Source organism: Nyctereutes procyonoides, unplaced genomic scaffold (genome assembly GCF_905146905.1).
Source record: "Nyctereutes procyonoides isolate TBG_1078 unplaced genomic scaffold, NYPRO_anot_genome, whole genome shotgun sequence".
NCBI classification, from domain to species: Eukaryota; Metazoa; Chordata; class Mammalia; order Carnivora; family Canidae; genus Nyctereutes; species Nyctereutes procyonoides.
Window position 1 is genome coordinate 67,998,327 of NW_026575046.1, and position 26,813 is coordinate 68,025,139.

The window sequence follows — 26,813 nt, forward strand, 5'->3', positions numbered from 1 at the left end:
AGTAAAAATTATTGTATTTTAATGCATGCATTAAAAAAAAAATTCTTCCAGGAAAGTCTTCCATGCATCTGCACTCAGTATTGCATCCAAATTATGTACTTTCCTCCTTAGTGGTTAGAAACTAGGATTCAGTATGGATTAGTAATGATGATGATGATGACCATTAACATTTATTAAGGACTTAGTATATCTAGGACACTTTTCTGAGCCCTTTGCATATGTATTAATTTAATTCTGATAACAACATCACTAGGTAAGTACTATTATCATCTCCATCTCCTTTTCTTGTTTTTTAAGATTTTATTTATTTGACACAGAGAGAATGAGAGCACAAGCAGGGGAGTGGCAGGCAGAGGGAGAGGGAGAAGCAGGCTTCCCGCTAAGTGGGGAGCCCGATGTGAGGCTCCATCCCAGAACCCTGGGATCATGACCTGAGCTAAAGGCAGAGACTTAACTGATTGAGCCACCCAGGCACCCCATCTCCACCTCTTTTGTGAGAAAATTGAGACAAAGAGAGATTAAGTACATTGCCACAAACATACAGCTATAAACTGGCAGGGCTATTTCCAGATATATATATTTTTTATAAAATAAATATAAATTAAATTATATACTGTATAAATGATATAAAGGTTAGATTGCTTATAGTCTAAAAAGAGGTGAAGGGAAAAGCTAAGAATGTGAATAGAGACAATACAAAGCAAAAATCTATGTGATTTAGGAAGGGCAAGGAAAGTTCTATGGAGTTTAAAGGAGGGAAATGATACCAGTAAGCAATGAAGAATTCATTACACACTGAACAATTAATATATTAAGAACCTACTGTGCCTGGAGATAGTGATATAATATGAATATGATGCAGCCCCCACCTCTCAAGGAATTTATATTTTATCCAAAGTAAAGTCTTTAAGGAAGAAGTGACATTTGAGACAAACCTTAAATAAACTGGACTCTAAAAAGTAAAGATGGGAGAGCAAGAAATATTTGAGAGCATTCTGCATGCTTTGCATAATAAACAGGCAGTGAGCCCAATGGGCATAGTTCCCATTTTAAGCTTTTACTTACATTCTGCTTATTTAATAAAGAAAAGGCAACTTTTGATAACATTACCTGCATGGAAAGCTGGGCATTCTGTAGGAGAGTCAAACAATATTTGATCCAGCATCTTGCTATTTCTCCTTTTCTTTGATGATAAAGCTCTGGCACATCACCTTCAGCTTCAGTAGCTAAAATCACACGACATTATTTGTCCAGGTTAATGGTCACAATCGTAATTTTCATTGTGTATTATATTCTTTTTATATTACTTTTTCCTGAACTTAAAAGTAAAGATTCTCAGGGCACCTGGGTGTCTCAGTCGGTTGAGTGTCTACTTTTGGCTCAGGTCATGATCCCAGGGTCCTGGGATGGAGCCCCGCGGCAGGCTCCCTGCTCAGTGGGGAGTCTGCTTCTCCCTCTCCCTCTGCCCCATCCTCCATTCATGCTCTATCTCTCTCAAATAAATAAATAAAACCTTAAAAAAATAAAAGTAAAGATTCTCACTGAAGCAGTGGGGGGAAAAAACCCATCCCAAATTCCTACCACTCACTGCTATTATTTTTGTGTATTTCTTTTAGGTTTTTCTATGTGTCATCTGTCAGTAAAAATTAAGGCCACAATATATGTTCAATTTTGAATATAAGTTTTTCTCTATATATTATACCACTAACACTTTACCAATATCATTATCAACTATTTAACAGTTTTAAGAATAGCATTATATGTAATGAAATAGGTATTCCCTATTTATAAAACCATTCTTCTAATTCTAGGCATGCATTGTTTCCACTTCTATAAGAAACAAGTCTAAACAAAAAGATCTCTGTGCATAATTCTGTCTGGATTTTGGGTTATTTCCTTAGGACAGATTCCTAGGAGAATTTACTGGATCAGAGTTTATACCATTTTTTTTATATATGCCATTAAAAAAAAGATTTTAGTTATTCATTCATGAGAGACACAGAAAGAGGCAGAGACAGACATAGGCAGAGGAAGGAGAAGCAGGCTCTATGCAGGAGCCTGATGCGGAACTCAATCATGGAACTCCGGGATCACGTCCTGAGCCAAAGGCAGATGCCCAACAGTTGAGCCACTCAGGTGTCCCAAGTCTATACCATCTTACCATCTTAAATGTTCTTGATATCTACTGCCGTATTATTTGAAAAAGCACTCTAACCAACAATATATGGGGCTACTCAATGAAAGTATTCTGAAAACATTGGACACTGTCATTTTTTTAAGATTTTATTTATTCATATGAGAGAGAGAGAGAGAGAGAGAGAGGCAAAGGCAGAGGCAGAGGCAGAGGGAGAAGCAGGCTCCATGCAGGGAGCCTGACATGGGACTCGATCCTGGGTCTCCACGATCAGGCCTTGGGCCAAAGGCAGTGCTAAACTGCTGAGCCACCCGGGCTGCCCTAACTTTCTATTTTAAAGAGTAAAAATAACTCACTGCTTTAGTTTATACATCTTTGTTAGACTCTATTTATTTACTCATGAGAGACACAGATAGAGAGGCAGAGACACACGCAGAGGGAAATGCAGGCTCCCACAGGGAGCCAGATGCTGGACTTGATCCCAGGACCCTGGGATCACACCCTGAGCCGAAGGCAGATAGATGCTCAACCACTGAGCCACCAGGTGTCCCTATAAATTTTTTTTGGACAAACGCATTTCAGATTCCAATCAATCTACAATTAATTCAATGTACTGAATAAAGGGAAAAAACAAATATTTAATAATGTACATCTCAACTCTTCATAGTCTCTATTCTTCTGATCCACAATAAAAAATTTGTGACAAAATCTGTAAAATGACTCAAATATGTTTTTTAACTGACATATAACCTTATATTAGTTTCAGGTATACAACATAATGATTTGATATTTGTACATATTGTGAAATGATCACAAGAAGTCTAATTAATGTCAACCATTGAACATAGTTACAAAATTTTTTCTTATAAGAAATGTTAAGACCTACTCTTAGCAAAGTTCAAATATGCAACACAGTATTATCAACTACAGCCACCATACTGAAAACTATACATCCCCATGACTTACTTATTTTATAACTAGAAGTTTGTTCATTTTGACTTCCTTTACACCCAGCCACCACTTCTGGTAACTGCCAATCTGTTCTCTGTATCTATGGTTTGGTTTTCTTGTTTTATTTTTTTAGATTCACATTTAAGTCATACCATACGGTATTTGTCTTTCTTACTTATTTTACTTGGCATAATGCCTTCAATGTCCAACCATGTTACCATAAATGACAAGATTTCTTTTTTTTTCCCCTCCAAACCATTGTAATAGCTAAGCTTTTTTTTCCCTTCATGTTCCAATAAATAATTTCATCTCTATTAAGGATGCATGCCTTGGGGCACCTGGCTGGCTCAATCGGTACAGCATGCCACTCCTGACCTCAGGGTCATGAGTTAAAGCTCCACATTGGGTGTAGAGCTTACTTAAAAGAGAGAGAGAGAGACAGAGAGAGAGAGAGATAGGGAGAATGCATTCCTTAGGTATTTCAAGCATCTTATGAAAAACCAATGTTCGTTCTTTCCTTTCTTTTTCTTAAGATTTATTTATTTATTCATGAGAGACACACAGAGAGAGGCAGAGACATAGGCAGAGGGAGAAGCAGGCTCCTCGCAGGGAGCCCCAATGGGGATTCAATCCCAGGACCCCAGGATCACACCCTGAGCCAAAGGCAGATGCTCAACCGCTGAGCCACCCAGGCGTCCCCCAATGTCCATCTTCATGATGTTCACAGACTTGTTCCCAACCTTAGTACTGTGAGTTTGATTTTTTCTGTCCTTATTTCTAAGCCTCTAAGATTGCTGAATCCCCTACCAGGGGAGGTCAGGAGGTGGGGTAGGGAAGGGTTAGATCAGTTGTTGAGCTTAAGCAGTAGAGTATGGAGTTATAAGTTACAGGTGCAGAACCATCATGCTTGGGTTTGAATGCCAGCCCTGTCCCCTACTATCTGTGTGACACTGGGCAAATTGTTGAATCAGTCTGAGCTTCAGTGTCCCCATCTGTCAGGTATAGATAATAATAGTAACAGTCTGATAGTGTAGCTATGAGGATTTAATTACAGGATGATGCCCACAAAGATTTAAGACAGGATTTGATATATCGATGTTCAACACCATTATTAATCAAACTGTATTAATAAAATCCAGTCTAAAAACCTGTGTGAACAAGGTTTAAAGTACCTAGTTTAAGATATGAATTCTCTAATTCATATCTATACATGGACCTTAGGAGTTAGTTGAAAGCAGTTTCAACTTGATTGTTTAAACATTTACTTTTGGGACACCTGAGTGGCTCAGTGGTTGAGCATTTGCCTTTGGCTCAGGGCGTGATCCCAGGGTCCTAGGATCGAGTCCAGCATTGGGCTCCCTATGGGGAGCCTGTTTCTCCCTCTGCCTCTCTCTCTCTCTCTGCCTCTCATGAATAAATAAATAAAATCTTAAAAAAAAGTAATAAAAAATAATCATTTACTTTTATCACCTTACTCATGCCACGGTGTCTGTTAAGATATAGTGTTGGGGTGCCTCGGTGGCTCAGCTGGTTAAGCGACCAACTCTTGATTTCAGCTTAGGTCATAATCTCAGGGTCATGAGATCAAGCCCTGTGGCTGAGCGTGGAGCCTGCTAAAGATTCTCTTCTCTCTCTCTCCCTCTCATGCGTGTGCACCCACTCTCACTCTCCTTCCCTCACTCTCTCTGAAATAAATAAAATCTTAAAAAAAGATTCTCTCTCCCCTGCTGCTTCTCCCCTAAGTTTGTGCATGTGCAGTCTCTGTCTTTCAAAAAAGAAAAGAAATAGTGTCAAACAAGGTGAAAGCACAACTATTAACCAATTTGTCAAAAATTCCAATTTAGTGAAATTCAAATTGAAATGGAATTCTCATGAATTAAAAGGTAGTCTCTAAGTGCAAAGCTTCCCCTAAAATAACATTCAGAATGATGGATATAGTTTAATGAAGGGCCAATCATTTCATTTTGTACTGCAGGTCCTATGTCCAGTTTTACCAAAATATTTACAATGTTACATCTGTGGAGGGCATTCCTTTTTGCAAGGAAAAATTTATTTTAATATTTTTCCTGATTTGGGGCACCTGTGTGGCTCCATCTGTTAAGCATCTGGCTCCTGATCTCAGCTCGGGTCTTAATTTTGGGTTGTGAGTTCAAGCCCCACACTGGACTGCACAATGGTTGTGGAATATACTTAAAAAAGAAATAATATTAAAATCTAAACAAATAAATGAATAAATAAATTTCATCATTTAAATTATTTTTGTTTCCACTATTAAAAAAAAAAATCCTTTAGGGACGCCTGGCTGGCTTAGCAGTTGAGTGTCTGCCTTTGGCTTAGGGCATGATCCCAGAATCCCAGGATCGAGTCCTGCATCAGGCTCCCTGCATGGAGCCTGTGTCTCTCTCTGCCTATGTCTCTGCTTCTCTCTCTGTGTTTCTCATGAATAAATAAATCAAATCTTAAAAAAAAAATCCTTTGTAACGCAAATTAACATTTTCCATCACCATATTAGATTTAATGTAGTATTACTACTAATCCGTGTAAACTCTCCTCCGTAGTCTACCTTTTTCCATCAGCATGGATGTGCCACCAACACCAAATACAACAGTCACAGGGTCCAGCTCTACAGGGAGAAAATCAAGTTGCTAGACTTCCAAATAACACGGAAGCACGGCACTTCAAGTCATTGGTGAGTTGGATTATCTCCTTTATATGAGTATTTGTTTCAGCAGAAAAAGGTTTATTATTTTTTTAAGATTTATTTATTTATTTATTTGAGAGAGAGAGAGAGAGAGAGAGAGAAAGAGACACAGAATGGGGGGAGTGGCAGAGTGCAAGAGGGAGAGAATCTCAAGCAGATTCCCCATTGAATGGGGAGCCCAACATAGCACTCAATTCCATGACCCTATGATCATGACCTCAGCCCAAATCAAGAATCAGTTGCTTAACCAACTGAGCCACCCAAAAAGGCGCCCCCCAAAATTGGTTTTTATCTCCAAAAGTAAAACTAAGGAGACAATGTACAGTCGATTCTCACTATTCGTGGTAGTTATGTTCCATAAAGTCATCATGAACACTGAATTATTCAAAGGCTGAAACATTACTCCTCAGGAAAATACCGAATTAGATTTCCATGACCTTCTGGTCCCATTTTCATTAACTGATGAATATGTATAACTTCATTTTGTGTTTCTGTTTAAAGATCCCTTATGTAATATATATTGTTGGCTTATTAACACTGAACACTTATTAACACTTATTAGCACTGAACACTTACTAACACTGATCAATAGCTCTATAACTTGTGCCTGAATGGAGTTTATCTAACACTATAATTTCTCCGTTAGGGACATCAGAGCTTTCATGTGCTAGGAACACTGGACAGTGCTTCAGCACTACAGTTAGGGGCCATTTTAAACAATGAGATTGCCAACAAAAAACCCACAAAAATGTGAAGAATGGGGTGCTAAATAAACAACAAAAAGGACACTTATTTACTATAGGAGAGCTGAAACAAGGAGCAGAGTGTTGTCTTGTTGGACATCAGTTGGGAACGTGCACCTCAGAAAACTCAACTCAACTCAGAATTTCCTATTCTGCACAAATGACCACAAAAGTGCCTCGAGTACTAAGTTTGGGGTTTTAAGTAAATTTTAGCAATAGGTGAATCTGCAAATATGGACTCCACAAATAATAAGGACTGACTGTATTTTGGAACTTGCACTTAGATATGAAGTCCTTTTTCTTTCTTTTTCAGAAATAGCTGGTGGATCTGGGTACTTGTTCAGAAATAGCTGGTGGATCTGGGTACTTGACTTCCTTAAGGTTTGGAAGCAAAAGTTACTGGGTTGATAAGTTAGTAAAATGTGCTCAGGGGCCCTATGCAGGTATATTACTGATTTTATAATAATAAAAAGTACCAATCTTTTTTTAAAATTGAGTTACAACTGACACATGACATTACAGCTGACCCTGAACAACACAGGTTTGAACTGTACAGGTTCACTTATAGCTGAATTTTTTACAGTGTAACACTATAAATGTATTTTCTCTTCCTTATGATTTTCTTAGCATTTCTTTTATCTGGCTTATTTCATTCTAAGAATAGAGTATTAATATATATAACACACAAAATATATGTTCTTATGGTAAGGCATCTGGTCCACAGTAAACTCTTAGTAATTAAGTTTTGGAGAGCCAAAATTTATACACAGATTTTTAACTACACAGGGTATAGGAACCCTTAATCCCCTCCCCCACATTATTCAGGATCAACCATATATTAATTTCATATGCACAACATAATGATTCGATGTTTGTATATATTGCAAAATGATTATCACATTAAGTATATAGTTAATATTTATGACCCCACAGTCCAATTTTTCTTGTAATGAGACTTTAAAGATATACCCTCTTAGCAACTTTTATTTATTTAAGATTTTTTAATTATTATTTATTCATGATAGTCATAGAGAGAGGAGAGAGAGGCAGAGACACAGGCAGAGGGAGAAGCAGGCTCCATGCCGGGAGCCTGACACAGGACTCGATCCTGGGACCCCGGGATCGCACCCTGGGCCAAAGGCCGGCGCCAAACCACCGAGCCACCCAGGGATTCCCCCCTCTTAGCAACTTTTAAATATGCTATATAGTATTAACTATAGTCACCATGCTAACATTACATCCCATGACAATTTATAATCTGAAGTTTATATCTTCCACTAAAAAAGATTTTTTTCTCTTTTTTTCTGAATAACAATCTTTTTTTTTTTTTAAGATTTTATTTATTTATTTATGAGAGACACACAGAGAGAGGCAGAGACACAGGCAGAGGGAGAAGCAAGCTCCATGCAGGGAACCCGACGTGGGACTTGATCTTGGGTCTCCAGGATCACACCCTGGGTGAAAGGCAGGCACTAAACCGCTGAGCCACCTGGGCTGCCCTCTGAATAACAATCTATTGTGTAGATATACACCATACTTTCTTTATCCACTCATCTATTAACGGACACTTAAAGTTGTTGTTATATCTTGGTGACTGTAAAGAATACTGCAACAAACGTGGGGGTGCATATACCTTTTTGAGTTAGTGTTTTCTTTTTCTCTGGGTAAATACCCAGAAGTGGAATCACTGAACTATATGTTATTTCTATTTTTAATTTGAGGAATCTCCATACTGTTTTCTTTTTTCTTTTTTTTTCCATACTGTTTTCCACAGGGGCTACACCAATTTACATTCTCACCAATAATATATGAGGGTTCCCTTTTCTTCACATCAACACTTGTTATTTCTTGTCTTTTTCATAAAAGCCATTCTCACAAGTATGAGATGATATCTCACTGTGGTTTTGATTTTCTCAAATATACGCGTTAACTGTGATTTTTAAAACCAAGTAAAACACTATAATTAAAAAATCAGACATTTGCACATCACTTATGCAATATTCCAACCAAAGATGTGTAATCAGATTCTTAGCTTAAGGAAATATCAAACACCAATTGATGGAAATCTAATGTAATACTGGCTTATATTTTTCAAAAATGTCTATGTGATGAAAGAGAAAGAATGGCTGAGGAACTGTTCCAGATTAAAGGACAATAAAGAGATGTGACAATTAAATGCAGTATGAAATCGTGAAATGGATACTCTAATACTAGAAAGGACATTAAAGGGATAATTAATGAAACAAATATGTATTATAGAAAAGAGAATTATATCAATGTTACATTTCCTTTCCTATGATTATGTAACAAAATATTCTTAGGAAATATACACTAAATTATTAAAGGGGTAGAGGAGTCTAATGTATGCAATCTTTTCTCAAATGGTTCTGATGGACAATAAAATGTGACTGCTGCGGGGGTGGGGTTGGGGGCAGATGTGAGAACACTTGTCCAATTTTAAAATGTCAAAATTAAACATGAGCTGGTTTCCAAAAAAAAGAGTGACTGCAAATGAAGCAACTATTAAAAGTTGAATTAAGAAGGGCTATGGTAGTTCTTTGTTCTGTTCTTGAATTCTCTAAAATTTAAAATGATTTCAAAATGTTTTTTAAAAGCTGTGCAATAAGACATGCACATGTGGACTTACTGTCTTCTGTTGTTGAGACCTTTCCAGTTTGACCAAAAATGACATTAGCAGCAGATAAACAGTGCCTGGCCTCCATAAAACATAGCTGTTGAGGAAATAAATGAGAGTAAGTGCAATTATCACCTAGCCTTATTTGCAATTAGACTTACATAAAGCCTTCTACTATGAGAAAAGCTATAAAATTAGGTAAAACCCACTAAGGGAACCCTGTATGGTTGCTAAACATTAAGAAGGAATAGGACACGTATTCTCTGGTTAAAAAGCTACCTCAAAGATTAAAATAATAAAGCCCCCAAACTCTTAATAATAATCCAAACTGGCTGAGAGACAATTGCTGACTGAACCAAAAGTTAGCTCTCCTCAAGCTATCATCAGTAAGTATAATACCAGAATGGCTATCATCCTAAACTGAGAATGCTTCAGATGGCTCTGTAGGTTCAGTTCATAGAGCCAAAATGCCATGCCTGATAAATATGTAGGCAACTTACACCCTGTCAGAGGACTCAAAGATTGGATTTTCTGAAGTTTAGAGATCTCTCTATATATCCTACCTCAAAGGCAAAAAGGGTAAATATGGATATGAAGATATTCCCCTCTTCTAGAATTTTGAGAGATTTATGTATAATGAATGAATGAAGGCTCCCACCCTGAAGTCAACAGATTTCCACAGATGAACTATATGGAATTGCTTTACCAACACACTTGAAGGCTTCCTAACTCAAATCTGGGCATGGTAAAGTTGTCAAACACTTGGAGAAGATCCCCTTCTTAACATAAACACTTTGCATCTATCATGTAAATCACAGGACCAACCCAGCAGAAATACAAAATTAAAGTCCAACTTTTAGTTGGAAGCCACCCTCATTAATTAAATGTCTAATTCATATTAATAATACCTCATTTTGCTAAGATTTTTCATGGTTGGCTATGACTTTATAAGCTCAGCACTAAGTGTATCTCTCCATTACAGCAAATTCAGAAGCCACCTTTAGAATAGCTGGGGTACCATGTACAGTATTAGCCCAGCAACATCTACAGATCAAAATGTTGGTGTTAAACCTCAGAAACCCAAGGAATGTTACAGTTTACGTAAAGAAGCTTTAATTGTCCCTCTGCAATCCCTTACCCATCATTATCACTTTAGCTTTGTTCAGATTGGTTCCCTGCAAGCAACCACTGCTAGAACAGTGAGTGCCATGTGCCCTTGAGGTGGCTGGTAAATGTGGGACTTTTAGCACCTGCCAGGTAGGGACACATAAAATAGCAAAACCTCATCACTGGAACCAGATGAAGATGAGAATGATATAAATGACAATTGCATCGTTTTAAGAAAAATGGTTCAAATCTCTGTTTGCAATAGAACTCAGCTAGTTGTAACAAAAACGTATAGAACATTTTGGCTTAAAAAAAAAGCACAGGGTGGGGGAGGTACTAATGAAAATCACCGCATGCTCCACATAAGCAATGCTTAACAACTTTAAATTTTTTATTACACTTTAAATTAATATCTAGATATCTTATTACTATTAATATTGATGGAGTTTCAAGTGTTAATTAAAATCTCAAAGAATACATAGCTTTAAAGTTGCTAAACAAAACAAATAAGGGGCCTCTGGAAGCTATAGAAAAAGGTGCCACAAGCAGAGGCACCGGATAACACTTCTGATGATGATCACGATGAAATGGATTCATGAGTTAGATTTAACCAAATGCTCCAATATACGCAACAGCGTTACTTACACGCTTGATCTTAGACCAAAGTCCTAGAAGCGATGCTGCAGTCACCACAGCCCTTTCTCGCCTGCTAATAGCTTTTCTGAATGAAATTCTGTGGGACAATACTTTAAACATAGGGCGCATTTACAGAACCAGCACTAACAGAAAGCTTAGAAAGGATAAAGGCCCAATAAGGATATGGCAGCAGGTAACCAGAGAGATTTAAGGAAACCTGATAAGTAAAAAATTACCAAAATTTCAGAGTGAATTAGAAATACAAATAAAAGTAATTTCTATTGCTGAGTACCTTATTGAGGATTAATAGAAAATTTGGCTGGGAAAGGTGGCTTACAAGGGTTTTAGCATTAAAACTTAGAGACTAAAGGAATAAACAGATCAATTAAAACTATACCAACATGATTCTGAATAATTCTGTATATGTGCTGCCGAAGCAAGCACAGACTCTGAATAATTCTGATAAACAACTGAGAAGCTCAAGTTTGTTCCTATGTAATCCTCCAGAAGACGTATATCATAAAGAGCTACAACTCTGGAATTGAACAGACATTTCCCACAGAGAAAAATTACTATAGAGGCGTTAATTCTAAAGAATAACTGAAATGCATCACATGCTTTTATCGAAGCCCACATTTAACAGTCAACTTCCTCGGACAAATCCTCATAGTTACCAGATTACCGCTGCATAAAGATAAAACTGTATCTCTAAAGAATAAACTCTGTAGTTTAAGGTAACATCTCAAATGAACTAATTCAAAAAAGAATTGGTCTTAGGTAACTAACTTGTAATTTTAGGGGCTAGCAGCATGTAAGACAATGATAAAACTCAGCATCTTACAATTCAAAAAGATTAATGAAAAAAAAAAGCTATAAAAGTCTAGTATACTGACAAACTGGGTTGCATTTTTCTGTCCAATTTACATCATAAAATACAAGCTACCTGTTTTTAAAGGATGACATTTTCAAGGTACTACTGATTCTATTTTTATATACACTAGCAGTAACTTTGTTAGACAACTATTTGAGAAGCTTACCTTATTGATGTAAAATTGTGACAAGGTAGCAGCATTAATAGCCCACTCTATAGGATGGTAGGCATTGTGTTCAAGCTGGCGTTTTAGGGTACTGTGACAATAATGAGCAGCCTTCTCAAACATTTCCATATGCTGGTAGACTTGAGCCAGGTAATAGAGGTTATGAGTATAAACCTTCTCAAATCTATGAAGAAAAAGTGAGTATTTGCACAATGGTTTACAATTTATAAGGAACTTTCATACAGGTTGGTCCTCATCCCAACTCTTTTGAGTTGGGTATGGCTATTGTATCTATCTGACAGATAAGGAAAATGGAGCCTCAGATTTGAACAGAGTCACATATCTAGTAAGTGGTAAATGGAGGTTTTTAAATCTATGTCAGAATCCACATTCTATAGCCTTAGAGTGTCTCAAAAGAGAAAATACTGTGCTTTTTGTAACAATCATATCTATACTATATGGAATTACCTGTGAGAGCTGATTCTGTACCTACTCACCTTTTTGATCTCTCCTGTTCAGCAAGTTTCTCTTCTTCAGGAAGAAAATGCTCAGTAGGATCAAGAGGAGGACTCCCAATCTACAATTAAAGAAAAACAAAACTCTAAAATTTTAAATTGTAAACACCAAGCGCCCTCCTCTGGAGAAACTGGAGAAATCAAATTTTTAAAGCCTAGTATACTCCATTTTTCACTAGTTCATTTTCATGTTACCCAAGAAGGAATTTTCTTAACCATAAAATTTTAAAGAATCAAACAAATAAAAGGAGATTGCCTAGAAGCTCACACTTGACAACATTTTAACTGCTGTTGGAGGTGAACCTCAAATACATTTAAAAAGATCTACCAGGGAACCCCGGGTGGCTCAGTGGTTATAGCGCCGCCTTTGGCCCAGGGTGTGATCCTGGAGACCTGGGATAGAGTCCCACGTTGGGCTTCCTTCATGGAGCCTGCTTCCCCCTCTGCCTGTGTCTCTGCCCCCCTCTCTCTCTCTCTTCTGTGTATTCTCACAAATAAATAAATAAATAAATAAATAAATAAATAAATAAATAAATACATAAATCTTTAAAACTAAATAAATAAATAAAAAGATCTACCAATTTGCCTTAGAATTTTTTTTTAATTTTTATTTATTTATGATAGTCACACACACACAGAGAGAGAGAGAGAGAGAGAGGCAGAGACACAGGCAGAGGGAGAAGCAGGCTCCATGCACCGGGAGCCCGACGTGGGACTCGATCCGGGGTCTCCAGGATCGCGCCCTGGGCCAAAGGCAGGAGCCAAACCGCTGCGCCACACAGGGATCCCCCAATTTGCCTTAGAGATGCATAACTCCTTTAGCCTTAATTTTGTCTGGTAAAAAAAAAAAAATCTTTTAAAAACCTACATAAGTGCTCGCTTCGGCAGCACACATACTAAAATTGGAACAATATAAAAACCTACATAAGTGGAGCACCTGGCTGGTTCAGTTGGTAGACCACATAACTCCTGATGGGGGGAGTGTGAATTTGAACCCCATGTTGGGTATAGGGATTAATTGAAAATAACATCTTAAAAAAAAAAACCTACATAATTATGACAAATAAAAAAGATATATTCAGGGATGCCTGGGTGGCTCAGCAGTTGAGCATCTGCCTTTGACTCAAGGCGTGATCCTGGAATCCCAGAATCGAGTCCCACATCAGACTCCCTGCATGGAGCCTGCTTCTCCCTCTGCCTGTGTCTCTGCCTCTCTCTCTCTCTCTCTCTCTGTGTGTGTGTGACTATCATAAAATAAAAATAAATAAATGTGGTAAATTAAAAAAAATTTATAAAAAAAAAAGACAAAGTTTTAAATATTTGCTTTAATATTTTTTTCCTTAAGGGAATGACAAAAGTATATAGATTACCCTCTTTTAATACAGGGGCAATAAAATCAGTGGTTCTATTGCTTACTGCCTTGGCCAAGTCACCCAATCTCTCTGTGCTTCTGTTTTCTCATTGATAAAATTACCTCATAGGATTGCTAGAGGATTCAATGAGTTAATACGTGTAAATCATTTATAATACCAACTTAAGCCCTCCAAAGGAGCACAACCTAACTTCTGCCTCATTCTACTTCTATGAGGATAGACCCATCTGCAAGGCCAGCCTTGCTTTAAAGTGAATTCACTAAACTCCAAGGAGCAAAAGTGCCTTCCATTTTTAAAAATATGATCTTACATTCTGGATATAAATACTAGAAGTATCACAATTTGGGTTCCTAGAATTCACAGAAAGTAGAAATGACTAAGACAGGAAGCAAGGGCCAAGGCAGACATAAGAGATAAGTTAATTCCTCCAAGATGGCAATAATTTTGAAGGCTGTTTATATGCTTACTCTAAAAAAAAAAAATGCTTACTTTTTTTAAAGATTTTATTTACTTAAGACTGACAGAGATAGCGACAGAGCATTAGTGGGGAGGAGAGAGAAGTAGGCTCCCCACTGAGCAGGGAGCCCGACACGGGGATCAATCCCAGGACCCAGATATCATAACCTTAGCCAAAGGCAGATGCTTAATCGACTGAGCCACTCATGCACCCTTGCTTATTACTCTTTTAATGAAGGGAATTAGTCAATATATTATTTTCTATACATACTTCATTGTTACAGCTACCACATGTCATAGATAACCCCATCAAACCACTCTGTTCTCTGAACTCAAACACTGGTATAACTGAGTACTGTTCAATGTATGTTTTATGTTTCCATATTAATACTAATTTTTAATGAAATATAGATGTATGTATCTATGGTACCTATTTTGAGGGGGGAGGGCAGGGGAAAGCAAGAGAGAATTTCAAGCAGGCTTCATGCCAAGCGCAGAGCCCAACTCCGGCTCTATCTCACAACCCTGAGATCATGATCTGAGCTGAAATCAGGAGTCAGATGCTTAACTGACTGGGCCACCCAGGCAGCCTATATCTTCACAATTGAAATGAACAATTTCATGTATAAGAGCGTGAGCCTGAAATCATGAAAAGAGGTGTTTTATACAGATAGATGTTTCTGTAATTTGTCCCACACAACCGACTACAAGAACCCGCATAGACACAGGCAGGCTAAGAAATGCTGTTTGTGAGACTCATGTTGTGTGAATGACCTCGGGAACCTGGTTGTTTGAAATACACAATCTGGCCTTCAGGTCAGAACTGGCCCTTCTGTTCTGGACATCAAGAGCTACACATCTCATCTCACTTCCCCTCCTGCTCCAGACTGGGCTGACCTCCCAGAATGGAATCCGAGAGGGGAGGCAGACACATAGAGCCCAGGCTCCTTGAAAATACAAAAACAAGATAACAAAGAAATGTAGCTTGTTCCAAACTGCACGTAGGCAAACAAACGTTTAACTTCAAACCTCATCATTTGCCCTATAAATATGGCCTGTATGGGGATGGTCAGTTGGAAGTCTCACCTAAGGAGAGGACGCTCCGCCCAGGCCTCTTGGGTCAGGACTCCAACCTGACTGCTTCCACAGCGCTTCTACAGTTAATGAGGATTGATGTTGTAAGAACCCAACATGATGTACCTTTGCCTTATTCTCATTTTATTGCCTACTATTACCTTCATTTATGTGTAGATTCCTTTCCTCTTCTGTTTCCATTAGGTTTCTATAATAATAATAAAGTTTTCCTTCCTTTTTGAAACCTAAACATGGCTGTTGTGAATCTTTTGTTCAGAACAGAGAGAAACATTTCCATTTGGCTTTGTGGTGTTCTGCTCCTCTTAGTACATTAGGAAGAAAGTTAAAATACTAAGGTAGGGGATCCCTGGGTAGCTCAGCGGTTTAGTGCCTGCCTTCAGCCCAGGGTATGATCCTGGAGTCACAGGATCGAGTCCCACAGCGAGTCCCACATCGGGTTCCCTGCATGGAGCCTGCTTCTGCCTCTACCTGTGTCTCATGAATTTAAAAAAAAAAAAAAAAAAAAAAAAGGTAGAAGACTTTTATTATTTATTTATTTATTTATTTATTTATTTTTAAAGATTTTATTTATTCATGAGAGACACAGAGACACAGGCAGAGGGAGAAGCAGGCTCTCTGCAAGGAGCCAGATGTGGAACTCGATCTCAGATCCCAGGATCATGCCCTGAGCTGAAGGCAGACGCTCAAAGCTGAACCACCCAGGCATCCTACTAGAAGACTTTTAAAATGTACATTCTAAAATTCCTTGGGGAGGGAGAGCCTGCATGACTCAGTTGGGTAAGTGTCTGTCTTCAGCTCAGGTTATGATCCCAAGGTTGTGGGTTCAGAGCCCTGTGTTGGGCTCGCTGCTCAGCCTGCTTCTCCCTCTCCCTCTACCTGCTGCTCTGCCTACTTGTGCTCTGTCAAATAAATAAATAAAATCATTAAAAAAAAAAAAAAAAGCATCTGCCTTCAGCTCAGGTCATGATCCTGAGTCCTAGGATCAAGCCTGGTAGCAGGCTTCCTGCTCAGCAGGGAGTCTGCTTCTCCCTCTCCCTCTGTACCTACCGCCCCTCTTGCCCCCTGCCCTGGATTGTGTTCTCTAATTCAAATAAATAAATAAAATCTTAAAAATAAAATTCCTTGGGGGTTAAATTAACATGCTGATTTGCTCCAATCTTTATCCTCCAGGGGCAGCTTTTTAGGGGTAGGGACCATACTTTATTTCTATTTGATTCCCTAGCATTTTGCACAGTATCTGGCACATAGTAAAAACAATAAATGTCTAGTGAATTAAACTGACAAAACAAATAGGAATGCTCCATCTGCCATCTGCATTCTGCTCACAGCACATTCCTTTTATCTATTATCATCATTTTGGTATAGATATCAAAGTCCTCTCTATACTACACAGTTCTTAAAGAAGCACCTCACATTTGTGCTTTAGACTAAGTCTAACTACTAAGTGAGACAACAGAGTATAGTGGTTCAAAGTATGGGTTCTGGGGCAGCCCCTGGTGGCTCAGAGGTTTAGCGTCGCCTTCAGCCCAGGGCGTGATCCTGGAGACCCGGGATGGAGTCCTGCGTCGGGCTCCCTGCATGGAGCCTGCTTCTCCCTCTGCCTGTGTCTCTGCCTCTCTCTCTCTCTCTCTCTCTCTCTCTCTCTCTCTCTCTCTCTCTCATCTCTGTGTATTCTCATAAATAAATAAATAAAATCTTAAAAAAAAAAAAGTATGGGTTCTGGAATCAGATCATGTGAGTTGAAATCCTAGCTTCACCACTTACTATTGTGTGGCCTTGGGCAAGTCATAATCTAGTGTGCTTCTTTTTCCTCATCTATATAATAGGAATAATAAAAGAATCTACCTTATAAATTGTCATGAGAATTAAATGGATAATATGTAAATCATTTATAATAGTGCCTGTAGGTACTGTAAATAAGTGCTTAAATGTTTGTTAAATAAGTAAAATACCAACAAGTGGGAATAAAACTAAAAAGCTTCTACACAAGTAAAGGAAACCAACAACAAAATAAAAAGGCAACTTGCCAAATGGAAGAAAATTTCTGCAAATCATGTATTTGAGAAGGGGTTAATATCCAAAATATATAAAGAACTTATGCAGGGACAAGCCTTGGGTGGCTCAGCGATTTAGCGCCGCCTTCGGCCCAGGGCCTGATCCTCTGCCTGTGTCTCTCATGAATAAATAAATAAAATCTTTAAAAAAAAAAAAAAAAAAAGAACTCATGCAACTCAATAGCAAAAAAACCCAAACAATCTAATTAGAAAATGGGCAGAGATCTATATAGACATTGTTCAGAAGACGACATACAGATGGCCAATAAACAAATGAAAAGATGCTCAACGTCACTAACCATAAGGGAAATGCAAATCAGAACCCAGCTGTCAGAATGGCTATGATTAAAAAGGAAGAAATAACAAGCGCTGGCAAAGATCTAGAGGAAAGGGAACACTTAAGCACTGTTGACAGAAGTGTAAACTAGGCAGCCTCTATGGAAAACAGTATGGAGGGTTCCCAAAAAATTTAAAATAGAACTATCATATGATCCAGCAATTCCACTTCTGGATAATTATCCAAAGGAAATGAAAATACTAATTCAAAAAGAAATAAGCACCCCCAAGCTCACTGTAGCACTTTTTACAACAGCCAAGACATGGAAACAATGTAAGATAAATGGATTTTAAAATGTGGTATGTAGGGGCTCCCTAGGTGGCTCAGCAATTTGGGGCCCACCTTTGGCCCAGAGCATGATCCTGGAGTCCTGGGATCGAGTCCCACGTCAGGCTCCTTGCATGGAGCCTGCTTCTCCCTCTGCCTGTGTCTCTGCCTCTCTCTCTCTCTCTCTCATGAATAAACAAATAAAATATTTTTAAAAAATAAAATAAAATGGAAATTATTTAGCTATTTAAAAAAGGAGGAAATCCTTCCACTTGCAATATGGATGCACTTTAAGGACATTATGGTAAATGAAATAAGTCACAGAAAGACAAATAGCATATGATCTCACTTATATGTACAATCTTAAAAACAAAACAAAAAACCACACACAAGGGCAGCCCCGATGGCTCAGTGGTTTGGCACCGCCTTCAGTCCAGGATGTGATCCTGGAGACCCGGGATCAAGTCCCACGTCGGGCTCCTTGCATGGGGCTTGTTTCTCCCTCTGCCTCTCTCTGTGTCTCTCATGAATAAATAAATAAAATATATATAAAAAAAAAACACGCACAAGAAAAAAGAGTTCCTAGATGGAGAGTAGACTGGTTGTTTCCAGGGGTGGAGGTAGCAGAGAAAAGGGTGAAGGTGATCAAGAGGCAAAAACTGCCAGTTATAACACAAATAAATCCTGGGAATGTACTGGTACAGTATGGTGCCTACAGTTAATAATACTGTATTGTATATTTGAATTTTGCTAAGAGAACAGATCTTACAAGTTCTCACCACAAGAAAAAAAAAACTGTAAATGTATGTGGTGACAGATAATAACTAGACTGGTGTTAAACATTTCACAATATATACATATATTAAATCATTATGTTGTATATCCTATACTAATGTTATATGTCAATTATATCTCAATTTAAAATAAAGATTTAACATAATGAGCAAACAAATCACCCAGAAAACACAAACGAGTAATACACATAAAAAGGCATGAAGTAAACACTTTCAAAAGAAAAAATAAAAATGGAATATAAATACTTAAAAAAATCAAAGAAATTCAAGTTAAAATGAGATATTTTGGGATCCCTGGGTGGCGCAGCGGTTTGGCGCCTGCCTTTGGCCCAGGGCGCGATCCTGGAGACCCGGGATCGAATCCCACATCAGGCTCCCGGTGCATGGAGCCTGCTTCTCCCTCTGCCTGTGTCTCTGCCTCTCTCTCTCTGACTATCATAAATAAAAAAAAAAAAAAAAAAAAAGAGAGAGAGAGAGAGAGAGATATTTTGCCTACAGTAACAGATTTTTTTTAAAACCTATGTAAGGGAAAGTTGTGAAGCAGATGAGAACTTTCATACACTAGTGAAATAAGAGTACACTGCTAGTCTTTTGGGAAAGCAATTTTATAACATGTTCAAATGCTTTTAAAATGGCCATTCTCCAAATACTGAATGGTACAACTTATATGTGGCATCTTAAAAAAAAAAAAAAAAGGGTGAACTCCTAGAAATAGAGTAGAATGGTGAGTGCCAGAGGCTGGGAGAAGGGGAAATGGGGAGAATGTGGGCAAAGGGCACAGACTTCCAGTTATGAGTCTAAAGATCCAATAAGTAGCATAGTGACTATAATTACAATACTATATTATATACTTGAAAGTTGCTAAGAAACTAAATCATAAATGTTCTCATCACCCCCTCCAAAAAATAAAAAAGTAATTATGTAAGGTGATGGAGATACTAACTAATCCTACTGTGGTAATCATTTGTAATATATCCATGTGCCAAATTATCATACTGTACATCCTAAACTTATATAATATTATATATGTCAATTATATCAATACAGCTGGGAGGGGTGCCTGGATGGCTCATTGGTAGAGCATGAGACTCTTAATCCTGGAGGTGTGAGTTTGAGCCCCACACTGGGTGTACAGATTACTTTAAAAAAAAAAAAAAAACTGGTAAGATAACTTTTTAAACTTTTTTTTTTTTAAGATTCTATTTATTTATTCATGAGAGACACAGAGCACAGAGCAGCAGAGACATGGGGCAGAGGGAGAAGCAGGCTCCCTGTGGGAAGCCCGATATGGGACTTGATCCCAGGACCCCGGAATCATACCCTGAGCCAAAGGCAGACCTCAACCACTGAGCCACCCAGGCATCCTGTAACTTTTTTTAATTTTATTTATTTATTTATTTATTTATTTATTTATTTATTTATTTATTTATGACAGTCACAGAGAGAGAGAGAGGCAGAGACACAGGCAGAGGGAGAAGCAGGCTCCATGCACCGGGAGCCTGATGTGGGATTCGATCCCGGGTCTCCAGGATCGCGCCCTGGGCCAAAGACAGGCGCCAAACCACTGCGCCACCCAGGGATCCCGTAACTTTTTTTTTTTAAGTAATCTCTACACCCATTGTGGGGCTCAAACTCATGACCCCGAAATGAAGAGTTGCATGCTCCACTGAATGAGCCAGCCAGGTGCCCCAGATGTGGTCTCTTAACCTCAAACAAAACCTACTAATGAATAACTACTTATAACTATAAAATACATTTTCTTTCTAATTACTTATTCTATATCTGAGCAATTTTATGGAGAAAAAGAATTCCTTTATCTTAATACAATAACTACTCAACAATATTGCCTTGGAAGGCAGCATGGTACAGTACAAAGAGCAAGAGTTTGGGGTCTGACAAACGAGATTTAAATCCTGATTCTCTCACATAGTATATGTTAACCTCACTGAATTACAAACTACCTACCTATAAATGGGAACAACAGTACTTCCTTCATAAAGCAAAAAACTCCAGTGCCTCCTTCCTAAAGCTGTGAGAATAAAATACAGCCTGCTTATGCACTCAGTAAACATTAGTGTATATTAGTTACAACTTCTCAAACAAAAAACGTTCATGTTCACGGGTGATCCCTGGGTGGCTCAGCAGTTTAGCCCCTGCCTTGGGCCCAGGGCGTGATCCTGGAGTCCCGGGATCGAGTCCCACATCGGGCTCCCTGCATGGAGCCTGCTTCTCCCTCTGCCTGTGTCTCTGCCTCTCTCTCTCTCCCTGTGTCTCTCATGAATGAATAAATAAAATCTTTAAAAAAAAAATGTTCAAGTTCACTACTTATAACATCTAGTCCACCTTTCCAGGGAGGATGAAAAAATGCTAATAGAGTATAATCAAGGTGTATGCATGTATTGTATACATCTTCCATGTATTTATGATCCAGATGTTTATCATTTTAATGGTGTTATCATATTCCCTTTAATTAGTGTACCATAGTTTATTTAACCATTCTGCAACTATATGATATGCAGAAGATGTTTCCAGTGACTTTGCATTAAATACTCTATTATCTGCCCCCTACAACATTTCCGTGTTGTTGAGATAGGAAAGCTATCCCCATCTTACAGATGAGGATGGGTGGCACAGGTCTGTGTTCCCCCAGCTCAATCAGTTATAACCACAAACCAAACTAGAATCCAGGTCTCCCATCTTCAGATCCAGTGATTTCCCCTGCTGTGTTTAGATCTCTCCTTTACCTGGAATTGTATTTCTTATCTACAGATTTTTCTTAAATAAAATGCTAATGCCTGCCACTATTAGGTCCATAACTTATGAAATACTAAAACTATTTTTATTCAGAATGATACTAAGTACAAAATCATATAAACAATTAAATTTTCCACCTAATACATATATGTGTGTATATATACATATATATTTAAACTGCAAAGCTCTATTAAATTCACTCAAGCATTCACACAGTAGTAACATTCTTTTTTTGGTTGATCTGGATGGACAAAGTGAAATAATCACTCATTATTTCAATAAATTGGTATCGTTCTAGATGCTGTGGAAACAGCAGTAAATACAATAATAAAAAATACCTTGTCAATAGGAAGCTTACATTTTAGTACCAGAGATGGGTGATGAAACAAGATAAATCACTAAAATGAACAATGTTTTAGATAATGATAAGTGTGAGGCAGGAAATAAAGCAGGAGAGGAGGACAGGAAGTATTACGGGGGGGTTTGTATTGGATGGAGTGGCTAATGAATCCTCACTGGATGGAAGACATCTGAGTCACGAGCTGAAGGGAATGAAGGAGTGAGTCAGGTAGATACCTGGGGGAAGAGCAGTCTCAGCAGAGGAAACAGTTAAGGGCAAAGACTGTGAGTCAGGAGCTTGTCTGGTGTGTTTCAGGAACAGCAAGAAGGCCAATATAGCTATAGCACAATAAGACAGGAGGGAATAGGAGAAGATAAAATTAGAGAAGTAAAGAGCACCTGGGTGCAATGGTCGGTTGAGCATCCAACTCCTGGTTTCAGCTCAGGTTGAGATCTCAGGGTTGTGAGATCAAGCCCCACGTTGGGCTCTGCACTCAACACCAAATCTGCTTAAGATTCTCACTGCCTGGGCAGCCCGGGTGGCTCAGTGGTTTAGCGCTGCCTTCAGCCCAGGGCGTGATCCTGGAGACCAGGGATCGAGTCCCACGTCGGGCTCCCTGCATGGAGCCTGTTTCTCCCTCTGCCTGTGTCTCTGTCTCTCCTGAGTAAATAAATAAAATCTTAAAAAAAAAAAAAAAAAAAAGATTCTGCCTCTCCCTCTGTGCCCCCCAAATAAATAAATCTTTTTACAAAAAAATTACAGAAGTAATAGTAGCCAAATCAAATAACTTGCAGTCTTCATAAGGTCTTTGGGATCTACTCTGAGAGAGATGGGAAAGCCACTAGCAGACCTTGAGAGTAGTGATGGGATGTGATCTGCCTCTGAACAGGCTATGGACAGTCTGAGGGGGCATGAGAGCAGGTAGGCCAGGCAGGAAACTACAGCAATAATCTCAGCAAGATAGGGTGGCAGCTTGGACCAGGTAATAGCAGTGACTTGAGTCTAGATATAATTTAAAGGTGAAGTCAACTATAGATTAGATACGGTGTGAGCAGAGGCAGAGTCTCCAAGATTCTAGCCTCAGCAACTGGAAGCAGGGGAGGTGAGGAGGAGGTTATCAGAAGCTCAATGTCAGACAGTAATTTTAGAAACACCTACTCCTTTAAAAAGTGCAAACGTCAAATCAGCAGTGGGACAGACAAGACCGGAGTTGGAGAGGTACAGATTGGAGATAAAATTGGGAGCCATCAGCTAAGAAATGGTATCTAGAATAAGGAAATGAATGCAGATGGAAAAAGGAGGTGTCCAAAGACTCCACACTGGGCACTCCAGAGGCTGGGGAAATACGGAGGAAGCATCACAGACTGAGAAGAAAGAAAAAGAGGTGGAACAGCTAAGTAAAATAAGTGTTTTAAGGAAAAGAGACTAAGAACTGTGCCAAATGCTAGATTGAGCAACTATGTCAAATGCTACTGATAAGTCAAATAAGATGAGGAGTTAAAATTTACCACTGATTTTAGCAACATAGAAATATCTGGTGAACTTGGTAAGACACTGACTTTTCTTTCTTTTTCAAGATTTTTTTCAAATAACACAAACACATTTATCTCCAATTTGTATGAGGCAAAAAAATATCAGAGACCGATGCTTTACACATGCTCAGGGGCAGCTTATAAATGTTCCATTTAGTGGTATCTTAACACAAATCTGCATAGGTCAAAAGAAACTGGCAAAATCTACTTCTTGCCATTCAAATTGTCAGATGGTGAAGACCAAAACAGAATATTCCAACAGTTTTAATTTTTAAGATTTTAATTATTTATTTGAGAGAGAGAGAGAGTACATGCACATTGACATGGTGGGAAGGGGCAGAGTGAGAAAGCAGACCCCCTGCTGAGCAGGGAGCCTGCTGAGACTGGGGACTGGGATGAAGTAGGGACTCAGGACCCGGGACTCAATTCCCATATCCCCGATCCTTGGATCCTGGGATCATGACCTGAGCCAAAGGCAGATGCTTGAATGACTGAGCCACCCAGGCACCCCCCAGTTTTAATTTTTGGGAAAAAAAAAAAACAAAACTATCACATTGGGAAAATGAAATAAACACAGTGAAATAAACCATACAAAGGCAAAGTGGAATAACAAAAAATATTTTACTAAAACATGAGATTACAGAAGTTTCCAGACAAGCCATACAAAATGATCATAAGCTTTTTCTTGAAGAAAGGATTCCACACTTGACAGCAAAGTCATAATGTTTATTAGTGAGGGCTGTGATGTTTGTTTAATGTTCCCATTTTGGTTCAATCAAGTCTGTCCATCTATAGCACCTAAATAAAATTAGACTTGGCTAGAGAGCATATTCTAAAGAACTGGTTAGCTGCTTTTAACCAATGCAATTAGATCACCATAAAAGGGGGAAAGGAGCCATAAAATTAAAATTACTTCTCCCCCTCAAAAAAAATAAAAACACCCACACCCTTGCAGCTAATCCTGACAATTACCTTCTTTCACAGTGTCTTATACTTAAACCATGATGCAGGAAATGAATAAAAGCCAATACTTTTAAACATTTCACAACAATCCAGACGGTACTTCTATCTTCTGCTCCTGCTTTACAAAGTGAATCAGGACAAGACATAGATCTGCTACTGTGTATTTAATCACCAAAGGACTGAAGATGTCTGGGGTTTTATTCTGTCATGTCTCTAAGACTGTGTCCATTAAGTGCAGACAAGAAGAAGTCTTGACAGAACAAAAATGATGCATGCTTGATGATCAGATCGATTTTAAATGTTATTCATAGCATATAGCTTAGTCAATGCTCTAGCTGTTTCTATGGCTTGGGCTTCATTGATCTTCCACTGCTCCACTACATCATCATGCTGGATTGGGAGCACTTACCAAAGGAGAGCAGAATGATGCAGTTCTGCAATATTGGGGACCATTTTATCTTTCAAAATATCTAAGCATATTCTTCCCAACTTGCCTACATTAGGATGATAAATTTTGGTCATGAAACATAGTTTAGGGGCTACCATCAAGTATTCTTCTGGAAGGAATAGTTGAAGTTTAAAAGTCTCTCCCTCAAAGGGGAAGTCCTAGAGGCCAGCAATGACCAAATGAAAACAGTGGGCATTGTTCTCATCTGGTTCTGCTTTAATGCCAGAAACCACTTCTGCCAGCAAACGCTGGGTTTCCTTGACAATTCCATGGACCAGCTCGGCCATCTTGTCAGGTCCCAAGTTCAGCCTCTGATCTTCACTCTGGCTCTGCTTACTTCACACACAAGTGCTAAGATTTTATTTTTAAGTATTCTCCACCCCCATCATGAAGCTCAAACACATAACCCCAAGATCAAGAGTCACATACTCTACTGGCTAAGCCAGCCAGGCGCCCCAATAAGGCATTGATTCCTAACTCTGAATGTGAGAAACCTCACAATATCTGGTTATTTAGAGGAGTGCTACACATAGCCTCAAAACAAAATTAACCAAAATCCATTTTAATTTTAGAATACTGCCAACATTTTTTTAAAAACTAAGCTTTACTTTTTAGAGCAGTTTTAGGTTCACAGAAAAATTAAGATGAAAATACAGAAATGCCCTAAATACCCTCTTGCTTGCACACATGGATAATCTACAAACTGCCAAGTTTTAGTAGGTAAAATTTATTAAGGAATGGATGGTAACACAGGAATTTGCCACCTTTGCAGGCCTCTAAAATAGAAATTTTTGATCCTATCAAAAGATAGAATTTTCTATCCCTAGAAGTTCGATAGCACCTCTTTAGTACTACCACAGTAGGGTGGGAGGACGGTATTTAGTGGATTGGGCTGAGGGTTCTTCTGACCTGCTTAACCAAAGAAGCTCAGTTTTTATAAACTGCATTTCAAAAGGATTTCATTGGAAAAAAAAAAAAATCACTGAAAGCCCTTTCTCTGAGGCAGTGGCTCTCAAAGTGTACTACCTGGACCAGCAGCATCAATATCACCTGGCTACCTTGTTAAAAAGGCAAGTTCTCAGGCCCCAACCAAGACTCTCAGGCTGGGAGTGAGCGCTCTGTTTTAACAAGCCCTCCAGAGTCCTCCAGACCAATGTATGCTGAAATTTGAAAACCATGCCTAAAAGACTTCAGATATTTTGCTTAAGTAGCTGTTTGCATTCCTTTAAGCACTGCTATTCTCAGTGGAAACCAAAATAGAATTTTTATAATTATTTATTTATCAAAACAGAATTTTTAGATTCTAACTGAAAATATGTCAATATCAGTATTTTAGGATAACATCAGACAGAATATTTCCTATATAATTATATTTGGACTAAGATTGCACTTCAACTCCATCTGAGGATTATTTTGAAGACCCCTATTAGGTGACCATCTAGATAGTTCTACAGAGAGGTCCCTGAGTATATTGAAGAGTCATGTACTCATTTGTAAATGAGGAACAAGAGCCTTGAAATCTTGATTAGTTTCAATAAAAATTTACAATTTAACTGACATAAAACATACCTCTTTCATATACTGCTTATATAGTGCTTCTGACGATTCTAGGTAAGCTTGTGCAGTTTCAATTTCTTCTCTTTCAGACCACAAGATACCCAGGTTATTCTGGAAAACAAAGAAAAGAGAAATAAGTAATGACCATATAAATCTTATAAATAATGACAGTAAAAACCTTCCAATTGGGACGCCTGGATGGCTCAGCGGTTGGGCATCTACCTTTGGATCAGGTCATGATCCTGGAGTTCTGGGATCGAGTCCCACACAGGGCTCCCTGGATGGATCCTGCTTCTCCCTCTGCCTGTGTCTCTGCCTCTCTCTGTGTCTCTCATGAATAAATAAATAAAATATTTTTAAAAAAATCTTCCAATTAAAGTAACT

At 38.5% G+C, this 26,813-nt stretch overlaps 1 protein-coding gene and 1 pseudogene across 1 annotated transcript in view; both read right to left on the reverse strand.

Annotated features, from left to right (window-relative positions):
- KIFBP (kinesin family binding protein) overlaps window positions 1-26,813 on the reverse strand; it is a 39,570-nt gene that overhangs the window by 6,754 nt on the left and 6,003 nt on the right. The window contains exons 2-6 of the mRNA XM_055325665.1: window positions 26,442-26,540; window positions 12,442-12,521; window positions 11,945-12,128; window positions 9,177-9,261; window positions 1,111-1,226 (exon numbers count right to left, since the gene is read on the reverse strand). Coding sequence (XP_055181640.1) covers window positions 1,111-1,226; window positions 9,177-9,261; window positions 11,945-12,128; window positions 12,442-12,521; window positions 26,442-26,540 — 564 coding nt within the window. The remainder of the gene's footprint in view (window positions 1-1,110; window positions 1,227-9,176; window positions 9,262-11,944; window positions 12,129-12,441; window positions 12,522-26,441; window positions 26,541-26,813) is intronic.
- LOC129509810 (ubiquitin-conjugating enzyme E2 N-like) lies at window positions 24,531-25,572 on the reverse strand (annotated as a pseudogene).